A 12,650-nucleotide genomic window follows, 5' to 3' on the forward strand; every position below is an offset into this window, starting at 1 on the left:
ATAGCCAGGTGTTGTGGCCAACACCTGTAGTCCCAGCTACTTGAGAGGCTGAGGCAAGAAAATCGCTGAAGCCCAAGAGTTTAAGGTTGCTGTGAGCTGTGATGTGACAGCAGTCTACTGAGGGCACCAATGACACTGTAACAAAAAAAAAAAAAAAAACTGGGATGATAGGGTCAAACCCCACCCAAGGGCAACACAGTGCAATTTTTTGTCTCACAAAAAAAGAAACTAGCCTATAAGGGTCTGTTTATTCAAGTGTAGTAGGCGTCATTTAAGTTTGGATATTTGTCCAGTAATTGTTTTACAAAGTATCTGTAGTGGAGCTTCACTGGAGCCTAACATGTGACCCGTTCCTCTTAGGGAGGAGCAACGGAAGAAACATGAGCAACAACGAAAGGAGAAGAAAGCAAAGGTTTTGGGAGCACGAAGAGGGCTCATTATGGCTAAAAATTAATAATTTTTGGAAATCTTATAAATTGTTTCTGAACTTTTCTTTTTGCAAATATTTTTATACTGTCTTCCCCACTTTAATCAAAAGATCTTTTTCTCCTATTAACTGTTCATAACCTCTGTGTCCATGGTTTCTTTGTGTGCTACATCTCTGAAAAGATATCACCTTTAAAGCTCACAAGTTCAAATTCTTTGAAATGGCTTTTAGCTAAACCAGTTGTCTAATGAAACCCATCCTAGAGATTCTTCACGTAGATTTTAATGTCAAGTTCCCCTGCTGGTTCCAATATTAACAGAACTGTAGTCTTCTTCTAGGCATTAGCACTTAACTGATGTTAGCTAGTTAGACAAGCTTCAGAATTTGAACAAATTAAAAACAAGATAAACTGGGATAGAAAGACCACTGCTGCATCCTCTAGAGTACCTAGTAATCTTAATTAATCTCGAGCATATGGTTTGGTTAGCTAGGTGAAAAGTGTTTTATTTATGCTTATATATTCTTTCGCTCAGATGACTTCATGTAATTGCTGTTACTCACTACATTCTTAAAGACAACTCTATCTCATTCTACCCTTTCTTATTTAAACGTAAGAGCTACAGGCCCCTACTGAAATATGAATATTACTGCTTTAAGGATTACTATGCTTCGTCAAACTCATCTTCATTTTATGGAAAAGACTGGAGTTGCTTAGCATCATGCCCATGTTTATTGCACCTCAATTAGAGCTTATATGTTTTGTACTGTGCAAGATTGTCATAAATAAAAGTTTTTTCTCACTGTACATTCATTCTTTGTAAACATAAAGATTTAGCTGACCAGCTATGTATCCTGGCCACGTGCTGTAGCTCACGCTTGTCAATCCTACCACTCTGGGAGCCTGAGGCAGGTGGATTGCCTCAGCTCATGAATTCAAGACTAACCTGAGCCAGAGCGGAGACCTCATCTATAAAAATAGCCAGGCATTGGGCGGCGCCTGTGGCTCAAGGAGTAGGGCGCCGGTCCCATATGCTGGAGGTGGCGTGTTCAAACCCAGCCCCAGCCAAAAAATCACAAAAAAAAAAAAAAAATAGCCAGGCATTGTGGCAGGCACCTGAGTCTCAGCTACTTGGGAGGCTGAGGCAAGGGGATCACTTGAGCTCAAGAGTTTGAGGTTGCTATGAGCTGTGATGCCATGGCACTCTATCGGGGGTAACAAAGTGAGACTATCTCAAAAAGAAGTTTCTATGTACCCTTTGTGCACCCTTTCCTACTACATCTATGGCTGTATGCTTCCTTTATATTCCCACAGCACTTCTCAGCTTTTAAGTTTCCTGTTGTGCAAAAATGAGTCTTTAGGACATGGCACATTTCTAGGTATTTGAAAGTAAGTTCAGATTTTTCCTATCAAGAGGCAGAGATCAAATTAATCTGCTTTAAATACACTTCTGTAGGCTGGGCATGGTGGCTCACACCTGTAATCCCAGCACTCTGGGAGGTAGAGGGTAGTGGATTATTTGAGCTCAAGAGTTTGAGACCAGCCTGACCAAAATCCCGTCTCTACTAAAATAGAAAACTTAGCCGGGCATCATGGCAGATGCCTGTAGTCCCATTTACTCAGTAGGCTGAGGCAACAGCCTCAAACCCAAAATGCTGCAAGCTATGTCACCACGGTATTCTACCAAGAGCAGCAAAGTGAGGCTATCTCAAAACCAAAACATTGAGTTGTACGAAGTCTGACAATTCAGTTTGCAAACTCATCCTAGAAAAAGTGCCAAATTCCTCATTGCTGAATCCACATACCACTATGGTCCCTTCAAAGTACTCCCCTTGGGAAGTACTGACGCCAGTGCCTAGTCCACCCCCAAAGCAGCAGTTTGGGAACTTTTGTTTTCTGGAATGGCTATCATACATGTATTTGTCATCATACACGTATTACTCTTGATGTCCTGAATGTCATCAAAATGTCTTCCTTTCGATATTTTCTTTATCTTCAGGTAAAGAAAAAAGTAATTGGGGGCTAGATCATGTGAGTAGGGAGTGTTCCGATATACTTGTTTATTGGCTAAAAACTCCCTCACAGACAGTGTCATGTGAGCTGGTACACTGTCATAATGCAAGAACCACACATTTCTCTTGCCAAGATTTTCAGTTGATATTGTCTTAACTGGTGGCACTCGTAGCTCAGGGGGTAGGGTGCCAGCCACATACCGAGACTGGCAGGTTGGACATGGGCCCAGCCGAGCTAAAACAATGACAACTGCAACAACAGGAAAAAATAGCCATTGTGGCAGGTGCCTGTAGTACCAGCTACTTGGGAGGGTGAGGCAAGAGAATCACTGAAACACAAGAATTTGAGGTTGCTGTGAGCTGTGACACCATGGCACTCTACCCAGGGTGACAGCTTGAGTCTGTATGAAAAAGGAAAAAAAAAGGGCAGCACCTGTGGCTTCAGTGGGTAGGGTGCTGGCCCCATATACCGAGGATGGAGGGTTTGAACCCGGCCCTGGCTAAACTGCAACAAAATAGTAGCTGGGCGTTGAACTGGCAGGTGCCTATAGTCCCAGCTACTCAAGAAGCTGAGGCAAAAGAATCGCCTAAGCCCAGGAGTTGGAGGTTGCTGTGAACTATGTGACGCCACGGCACTCCACCAAGGGCAATAAAGTGAGACTCTGTCTCTACAAAAAAAGATTGTCTTAACTGTTTAATGTTTACTTGGTCTACTATGCTTCTCATAGTCCGCCAATGATTTTGACACACAATTTGATAAATTTTTGCAATGTATTTCTCAGTTCTGCTCCTTACTGACCACCCTGACCTCTCTTCATCAGGACACATTTTTTTCCCCTTAGAAAAACATTTATTTGGGTGGTGCCTGTGGTTGAGTGGGTAGGGTGATAGCCCCATATACAAAGAGTGGTGAGTTCAAACCCAGCCTTGGCCAAACTGCTACAAAAAAATAGCAGGCACCTACAGTCCCAGCTACTCAGGAGGCTGAGGCAAGAGAATCACCTTAAACCCAAGAGCTGGAGGTTGCTGTGAACTGTGCTGCCACAGCACTCTACCAACGGTGACAAAGTGATACTGTCTCTACAAAAAAAAAGAAAGAAAAAATAATGTACACAGCTATGATTTAATAAAAAAAAAAAAAGAAAAAAACATTTATTTGTACACGCTATTTTTTCATGGCATTATCCCTATAAACTTGAACAAATGTGTCCCTGATTTCACTTCCAATCTTGCCAAGTTTAACAAATTTAATATTTGTTCATTGTTCTAATCCAAGTTAGAACATTCTCACCATGGTGCACAAAAACAAGCAACAATGAATGTCTCTCAGCAAGACACCACCACACATCAACACAAACACAATTGTAAGACACTGATGTACCAATGTTACAAAACTTTACCAAGTAGTTTGTACAGGGCTGCCAATGTAAGCACAAAGGGGCAAGTTCATAGGCTTACTTACCAGACTTCAAATATTTTATACTATATATACTTCAATAAAGCTATTATTAAAAAAGATCATTACATACATAGAAAATTACTTTAGCCCAAATGTTGAAAAAGCTCTTAGCTTTTGTAGTTTGCTTTTTTTTTCTTTTGAGACAGACAGTCTTACTTGGTCGCCTCATGAGAGTGCTATGGCATCATAGATCACAGCAACCTGAAAATCTTGGCCTTACAAGGAATAAGGCACCAGCCCCATATACCAGAGGTGGCAGGTTCAAACCCAGCCACAGCCAAAAAAATAAATAGAGATGAAAATCCTGGGCTCAAGCCATCCTCTTGCCTCAGCCTCTTACATAGCTGGAACTATAGGCATGCAGCACCATGCCTAGCTAGTTTTTCTATTTTTCTTTTTTTTTTAGAGATAGGGTCTCATTTTATTGCCCTCGGTAGAGTGCCGTGGCATCACAGGTCACAGAAACCTCCAACTCCTGGGCTTAAGTGATTCTCTCACCTCAGCCTCCTGAGTAGCTGGGACTACAGGCACCCACCAGAACACCAGGCTATTTTTTGTTATACTTTGGCCAAAGCCAGGTTTGAACCCACCACCCTTGGTATATCGGCCCAGCGTCCTACCCACTGAGCCACAAGCACCGCCCAGTAGTTTTTCTACTTTTCAAACAGATGGGACCTTGCTTTTGTTCAGGCTGGTCTTGAACTCCTGAGCTCAAACAATCCACCTGCCTCAGCCTCCCAGAATACTAGGGTTACAGGTGTAAGCCACCGCACATGGCTAGCACATGGCCAGCTTTGCATAGCTCTTGTTTCTTTGTAAACTTGGCTCTTATATAGTACTCTGGCTCTATTATTGTTTCCTATTTCCCCTCTTAAGATGACAAGAATTGATCAATTTAAACTGTGTTAATCTGGGTCTTATTTTTGGCATATCCAATCTCTACTAAACTTCAAGTGAGTGGGGAAGCTTTGGGGATAATCCAACACTTTTACTTTCTCCAGTAGTTACATTTGAGGTCACTATAAAGTAATAACTAGCAAGGATCGTGCATGTATCTTTGGAAAACAAGCCCTGTAAGTAGGTATCTCTCTTCTCAGTGACTTCTTTGGCATCCTAATACTCTTTAGCAGTCTCCTTTCCTCAAAGATGTGTTAGAAAATAGAAGAAACTAGGCGGCGCCTGTGGCTCAAAGGAGTAGGGCGCTGGCCCATATGCGGAGGTGGCGGGTTCAAACCCAGCCCAGGCCAAAAACAGCAAAAAAAAAAAAAAAAAACCAAATCAGAAAATAGAAGAAACTTTTAAAAGGAACAGAGTGGAAGAAGGCCATCTACAGTCACCTGAGACACTTTACTTTGGAAACTGTCTACTCATGTAGGAACCATTTGACCAAAAACAGTAAGTTACTTTTTTTTTTTTTTTTTGTAGAGACAGAGTCTCACTTTATGGCCCTCGGTAGAGTGCCGTGGCCTCACACAGCTCACAGCAACCTCCAACTCCTGGGCTTAAGCGATTCTCTTGCCTCAGCCTCCCGAGTAGCTGGGACTACAGGCGCCCGCCACAACGCCCGGCTATTTTTATTTTTTGTTGCAGTTTGGCCGGGGCTGGGTTTGAACCCGCCACCCTCGGCATATGGGGCCGGCGCCCTACCGACTGAGCCACAGGCGCCGCCCAACAGTAAGTTACTTAATAGTACCTCTGCATCAGTACTTGTATTCTATGAACTAAAGCATAGTTCAGAACCTGGTTTCATGTTGCATTCCCCTTATCTGGGCCCTCTTAGCAACAGCATTTAGATTTGTCTTGGGGATACATACCAGCTATTGGTTGGATGCCATTAAAGAAATATTTTATTTTAATTATTATAAATTTTAATATTAGTAGATATAATATCAGATCAAGTATGATTTTGAAGTATTCTTTTTTCTATTGTCTATAGGATTTGGCATGATCTGTTTTTTGAAATTATCTTTTACTTTTATTTATAAATATTAGTTCTCTATTTTTTGAGACTTAAAAAAATAGTAAGTTAACTGAAGACTCCATACTGAATCTCAGAGTCAAAGCATTCTACTACAGACATACTCTTATTTGACAATGTAAATGTTACTTTCTTTGCATCATTATTATTGCTTACTATTTTGATGCAGCAATTCTCTGATTTCTTTTCTGAATGTATTTATGTTCATTTATTCTTTACAAGGTTTTTGCTTCTAGTCCTTATCTTAAACATTGTTACTGTTATTAAAATTTAAGCCTCTTTAATTTTATGAAGGCAAAAAGGGAAACCAAACAAACACATGTATATGTAAAAAAAAAAAAAAAGAAAAAAAAAGAAATATTTTATTTTGTCTGTATCTCTGAAGATGCTATTACTATTAGTTTAGTAATATAAAACTACTACATGTTATTTAATTGAAAAGTCTTGGGCTAATCTCTGGAGAATTTTCATAGGCAAACTCTTCTGTGTGGGCTGGATCAGTAAACACACCAATAAAATCAATTTCCAGGAAGAATGGACCATCCACTTTATCAGCCAAGGTAAATCCTATAAAAGAGATCTAAATTGAAAATAAAGAAATTGATTAAAATCTCATACACTCATATAATGATGTTATTCCTAGAGTTTTAAAATCCCCTGAGGTGACTGCTATCATCCCTTAGCAAATATACAATAAGTTTCGTATGCTATAGCAAATTGTACAAAGAAGTACAAGACTACTTTTCTTTTCACATTCTACTTCCTCTCCTCTCCCCGTTAAGTGGTGCCACTTAACACTACTAAGGACAACCTGGATGTTTAATAGAGGTTCCTTGAAGCTGTCCTAAATTTTTACTTTAAAGCTAAAATAAAATGTAGGCATGCTAAAAAAAAATGGTCATACAAGGCCTGTGGCTCAGTGAGTGGGGCGCCAGCTCCATATACTGAGGGTGGCGGGTTCAAACCCAGCACCAGCTGAACTGCAACCAAAAAATAGCTGGGCGTTGTGGCAGGTGCCTGTAGTCCCAGCTGCTTGGGAGGCTGAGGCAGGAGAATCACGAAAGCCCAAGAGCTGGAGGTTGCTGTGAGTCCTGTGACATCATGGCACTCTACTAAGGGTGGTAAAGTGAGATCCTGTCTCTACACACAAAAAAAAAAAAAAGCATCCAAATGGGGGTTTAGTTCACAGGATAAACATGTCTTGGCATAACAAGTAGTGGCCTTGTGGCACCTGTGGCTCAAGGAGTAGGGCGCCGGTCCCATATGCCAGAGGTGGCGGGTTCAAACCCAGCCCCGGCCAAGAACCAAAAAAAAAACAAGTAGTGGCCTTGAGTAGGAATTTTCATTTTTCTTCTTTTATGAAACAAGGTCTCACTCTGTCACCCAGACAGGAGTAAAATGGCATCATCATATCTCACTGCAACATCAAACTTCTGGGCTCAGCTTCCCACATATCTGGAACTACAGGTGTGTGCCCCCATGCCTGCCAATTTTTCTATTTTTAATTATTTTTCGAAATGAGGTCTCACTCTATTGCCCAGGCTAGTCTCCCATCTCCTGGTCTGAAACAATCCTCCCCTCTTGGCCTCCCAAAGTGCTAGGCATGAACTACTAAGCCCAGTCAAAATTTTCACTGGTTAGACTTCCAACATGGACTCAGATTCACAGGCATTCTATTTCACCAAGGATGATATAGTTTTGAGTGAAAAGTACAGGAAAATGTTACCTTGTCGAGCAGAAGCTGAGACTGAACATCCCGGATTCTTCCTTGATTTGAGAAGAAAAATTTGGAAAAAGGAATCTGAAAGAAGAAACCACTTACTTTATAGCTGAAATGTAAGTAACTGAGACATTGAAATGGAACTACAATCATAAAAGAACAGTCATTTAAATTTATTTCAAAAATTATTTAACATATGCGGGGTTTCTGTTTTTTAATAGGGTCTCACACTGTTGCCCAGGCTACAGTGCAGTGGTGCAATTCCAGGGACACTCCAAAACTTCTGAGACACAAAACTTAAGAAATGTAAAAACTGGTAGCACCCATAACTCAGTGGGTAGGGTGCCGGCAACATACATCGAGGCTGCCGGGTTTGAACCCAGCCTGGGACAGCTAAAACAACAGTGACAATGGCAAAAATAACAACTAAAAAAAATAGCCAGGCATTGTGGTGGGCGCCTGTAGTCCCACCTACTTGGTAGGGTGAGGCAAAAGAATCACTTAAGCCTGGGCAGCACCCCACCTCAAGGAGTGGGGTGCCGGACCCATGTGCTGGAGGTGGCGGGTTCAAACCCAGCCCCGGCCAAAAACTGCAAAAAAAAAAAAAATCACTTAAGCCCAAGAGTTTGAGGTTGCTGTGAGCTCTGATGCCCCAGTACTCTACCCAGGGCAACAGCTTGAGACACTGTCTCATAAAAAGACATGTAAAATCCTGAAATAATAAATAAATGCCCTTTGCTGAACATGGTTAAGAAATAGAAAACAGGGTGGCGCCTGTGGCTCAGTGAGTAGGGCACCGGTCCCATATGCCAGAGGTGGCGGGTTCAAACCCAGCCCCGGCCAAAAAAAAAAAAAAAAAGAAAAGAAATAGAAAACAGGGCTCAGAGCCAGTAGCTCAAGCAGCTAAGGCACCAGCCACATACACCAGAGCTGGTGAGTTCCAATCCAGCCCGGGCCTGCCAAACGATAACTACAACCAAAAATTACCCGGGTGTTGTGGCGGGCACCTGTAGTCCCAGCTACTTGGGAGATTGAGCTGTGACGCCACAGCACTCTACCGAGGGCGATAAAGTGAAACTCCATCTCTAAAAAAATAAAAAATAAATACAAATAAATAAATAAATAAATAAAAACACTCTTCACACCCATTTTCTTCAAATGCTGTAATCTCACTTTTTTTTTTTTTTTTTTGAGACATAGCCTCAAGCTGCCGCCCTGGGTAGAGTGCTGTAGCATCACAGCTCACAGCAACCTCCAACTCCTGTGCTCAAGCAATTCTCCTGCCTCTGCCTCCCAAGTAGCTGGGACTATAGGCGCCTGCCACGCCTGGCTATTTTTTAGTTGCAGCCGTCATTGTTGTTTGGCAGGGCTGGGGTGGATTCAAACCTGCCAGCTCAGGTGTATGTGGCTGGTGCCTTAGCTGCTTGAGCCACAGGTGCCCAGCCAGTATAATCTCACTTTTATAGACATGAACAGCTTCTTCAGGGCTACAGAACCTTCTTTTCTTCAACATATGGATTTTTGCATGTAGGGGACAGAAAATAATCATATGAGACTGTAGGGGGAATAGGTCATAAGTTTAACCTCTGTGGACTCCAGGAACTGAATGGTGATGTTGGCTGTGTGGGCAGACACACTGTCACAGTGCAATATGGTACCCCACAATCCTGTTCTTGACTGCTGTTTTTTTGTTTTTTTGTTTTTTTTTAGAGACAGAGTCTCACCTTGTTGCCCTCAGTAGGGTGCCATGGCGTCACAGCTCACAGCAACCTTCAGCTCTTGGGCTTAGGCGATTCTCTTGCCTCAGCCTCCTGAGTAGGTGAGACTACAGGCAGCTGCCACAACACCTGGCTATTTTTTTTGTTGCAATTTGGCCAGGGCCGGGTTTGAACCCACCATCCTCAGTATATGGGGCTGGCGCCCTACTCACTGAGCCACAGGAGCTGCCCGTTGGCTGCTGTTTTTGAAGCTTCCTGAAAACCTTGGGGAGGCACACTGTTGTGTACCACTATGCAGTAACAGTCATTTGTCCCTCCAGAAGAACAGGTGCAATAGACCACTTTGAGAAAAGAAAATTGCCACCATTTTCTTTCAGATATTTCAGGAAGCTTCACTTTTTTTTTTTTTTTTACATGGGCCAGGAATCGATTTTTTTTGCACTTTACTTTTGTTGGTGGATTTTTAGCAGGAAAAATTCAGTGTTGACTAACACTTATTCTCTGAATCAAACTAGCAAATCCAGGTTTCATCCACAGTACACAAACATGTGTAGGCCGGGTGCGGTGGCTCACACCTGTAATCCCAGCACTTTGGAAGGCTGAGGTGGGCAGATTGCGTGAGTTCATGAGTTTGAGACCAGCCTGAGCTAAAGCGAGACTCCATCTCTAAAAATATTCGGGTGTTGTGATGGGTACCTGCAGTGCCAGCTACTTGGAAAGCTGAGGCAAGAGAATCGCTTGAGCCCAAGTATTACTGGTTGCTGTGAGCTATGACAACAGAGTACTCTATAGGGGGTGACAAAGTGAGAATGTTTCAAAAAAAAAAAAAGAAAAGAAACACATCTAGACCAGCATTTCTTCATACCATACCATTCTCATAGAGTAAGACCCTGTCTCAAAAAATTAAAAAAAAAAAAAGCAAGATATGGACAGATGACATGAATGCACTTGTAGTCATCTGTCAAAGTATGAGGTACCCACCAGAAGTGATGAAACATTGCTGATGAAGACAATTATGCAGGATTCTGGACAATCCAATCTGTAGTACCACTTCAGTGTCCTTAAATATCACTCAATTTTTCTCAAAAAACATTTCTTTCATAGCAGCAATGATTTTCCCAGTCACTGTGGTCACCAGACACCCACTCTTCTGTCTTGCAGTGAAGTTTGGTCTCTTTTAAATGCAGGTGTGGTGGCTCACTCCTATAATCCTAGCATTCTGGGAGGCCAAGGCAGATGGACTGCTTGAGCTCAGGAGTTCAAGATCAGCCTGAGCAAGAGCAAGACCCCATCTCCAAAAATAACTAGGCATTTGGCAGGTGTCTATAGTCCCATCTGTAGGAGACTGAGCATCATGCTTATAGAAACCACCGGTTCTTGAGGGAGGCTCTGGGAATGGGACTGCATAGAGATGTTTCTCTTTTTTTTTGTAGAGACAGAGTTTCACTTTATTGCCCTTGGTAGAGTGCCGTGGCATCACACAGCTCACAGCAACCTCCAACTCCTGGGCTTAGGCGATTCTCCTGCCTCAGCCTCCCGAGTAGCTGGGACTACAGGTGCCCGCCACAACGCCCGGCTATTTTTTGGTTGCAGTTTGGCCAGGACTGGGTTTGAACCCACCACCCTCAGCATATGGGGCCGGCGCCCTACTCACTGAGCCACAGGCGCCGCCCTGCATAGAGATGTTTTTGCAGCTTGGAGACAAGCCCTCAAGCAACTGCCTGTGTTTTAATGGGACAAGATCAGTCCCCCATTAGCAAGCACGTGTTCCAACTAGAACATGGGTAGTGCCTCAGGGAATCAAGCCCAAGGGAAAACAACACACAGTGATCATTAAGCACATAGTCCTTGTATGTGGGCCCCCCATACCTGTTGTATATTGTTTCAATAAAAGGCCATGGCAGAGGTTACTCAGGGTTCTCCTGCACCTATAGGGAGTGTATCTCTTGCAAGCTTGTGCTTAGAATCTGTGTACTGGCTGTTTCTTGCCTGTAGTGTGGGGTGCCATAGTGGCACTGACAAGGGTGAGTGGGTGACATAGAGGCACCAACACCCAGAGATTTGGGAGGCTGAGCCAAGAGGATCGCTTGAGCCCAAGAGTTTGAGGTTGCTGTGAGCTATGATACCACCACACACTACAGAGGGCAAAAAAGTAAGACTTTTCTCAAAAAAAAAAAAACAACACTGAAGGGTGGCGCCTGTGGCTCAGTTGGTGGGGCGCCGGCCCCATATACCGAGGGTGGCGGATTCAAACCCGGCCCGGCCAAACTGCAACACCAAAAAAAAATAGCCGGGTGTTGTGGCAGGCGCCTATAGTCCCAGCTACTCGGGATGCTGAGGCAAGAGAATCGCTTAAGCCCAGGAGTTGGAGGTTGCTGTGAGCTGTGTGAGGCCACGGCACTCTACCGAGGGCCATGAAGTGAGACTCTGTCTCTACAAAAAAAAAAAACACTGAAAAATTGTCTCAGGAAGGAGTAAGGTCCTGGTAAACCTGTTGCAAACACTCAAACTTTGAGACTCCGTTAACCCACTTTTTTTTTTTTTTTTTGGCCGTTTTTGACCAGGGCTAGGTTTGACCCCTGCCACCTCCGCCACCTCCAACATATGGGACCGGCCCCGCCGCCCTGATCCACTTTTAAATTCTACAAAATCATTGCTCAAAAATGCTCTCTTCACAGGGCCCAGTGGCTCACACCCTGTAGTCCTAGCACTCTGGGAGGCCAAAGGGAGTGGACTGCCTCAGTTCAGGAGTTCAAGACTAATCTTAGCAAGAGCAAGAACCCGATCTCTACAACTAGCCAGGCTTGTAGCAGGTGCCTATACTCCCAGCTACTGGGGGCGGGGGCCTGAGGCAAGAGAATCACTTGAGCCCAAGAGTTTGAGGTTGCTGTGAGCTGTAACACCACCACACTCTACCAGAGCAACATAGTGAGAGTTGATCTCAAAAAAAATTTAAAAAAAAAAACAAGAACCTGAGCATGGAACCTTGTCACACTATGTCCCAACTTACAACATCCAGAACCGTGAACTAATAAAAATATGTTGTTTTAAGCTGCTAAGTTTGTGTGCTGATTTACTCTATCAACACAAAACTAATACACAGCAACACTCAGCAAAATCTGAAATGCCATACCCATTTCACATTTAGGAATTTGTATTACAAATAATCTCTGACAAATATATAAAGATATAGCTTTTTCTCTCTTTTTTTTTTTTTTTGAGACAGAGCCTCAAGCTATCACCCTGGGTAGAGTGCAGTGGCGTCACAGCTCACAGCAACCTCCAATTCCTGGGCTTAAGCAATTCTCTTGACTCAGCTTCCCAAGTAGCTGGGACTA

The 12,650-nt window shown here is 43.2% G+C and overlaps 2 protein-coding genes across 4 annotated transcripts in view; one reads left to right on the forward strand and one right to left on the reverse strand.

Moving 5' to 3' along the window:
• NUSAP1 (nucleolar and spindle associated protein 1) overlaps positions 1-1,220 on the forward strand; it is a 48,125-nt gene extending 46,905 nt beyond the window's left edge. For both annotated transcript variants that reach the window (XM_053595880.1, XM_053595881.1), the window contains exon 11: positions 361-1,220. In XM_053595880.1, coding sequence (XP_053451855.1) covers positions 361-454 — 94 coding nt within the window. In that variant the 3' untranslated portion in view covers positions 455-1,220. The remainder of the gene's footprint in view (positions 1-360) is intronic.
• Positions 1,221-6,225: 5,005 nt separating this feature from the next.
• The window catches only part of NDUFAF1 (NADH:ubiquinone oxidoreductase complex assembly factor 1), a 30,617-nt gene continuing 24,192 nt past the window's right edge, over positions 6,226-12,650 (reverse strand). For both annotated transcript variants that reach the window (XM_053595886.1, XM_053595885.1), the window contains exons 4-5: positions 7,601-7,675; positions 6,226-6,454 (exon numbers count right to left, since the gene is read on the reverse strand). In XM_053595886.1, coding sequence (XP_053451861.1) covers positions 6,305-6,454; positions 7,601-7,675 — 225 coding nt within the window. In that variant the 3' untranslated portion in view covers positions 6,226-6,304. The remainder of the gene's footprint in view (positions 6,455-7,600; positions 7,676-12,650) is intronic.

The sequence above is a fragment of the Nycticebus coucang genome, chromosome 6 (genome assembly GCF_027406575.1).
Source record: "Nycticebus coucang isolate mNycCou1 chromosome 6, mNycCou1.pri, whole genome shotgun sequence".
Classification (NCBI taxonomy): domain Eukaryota; kingdom Metazoa; phylum Chordata; class Mammalia; order Primates; family Lorisidae; genus Nycticebus; species Nycticebus coucang.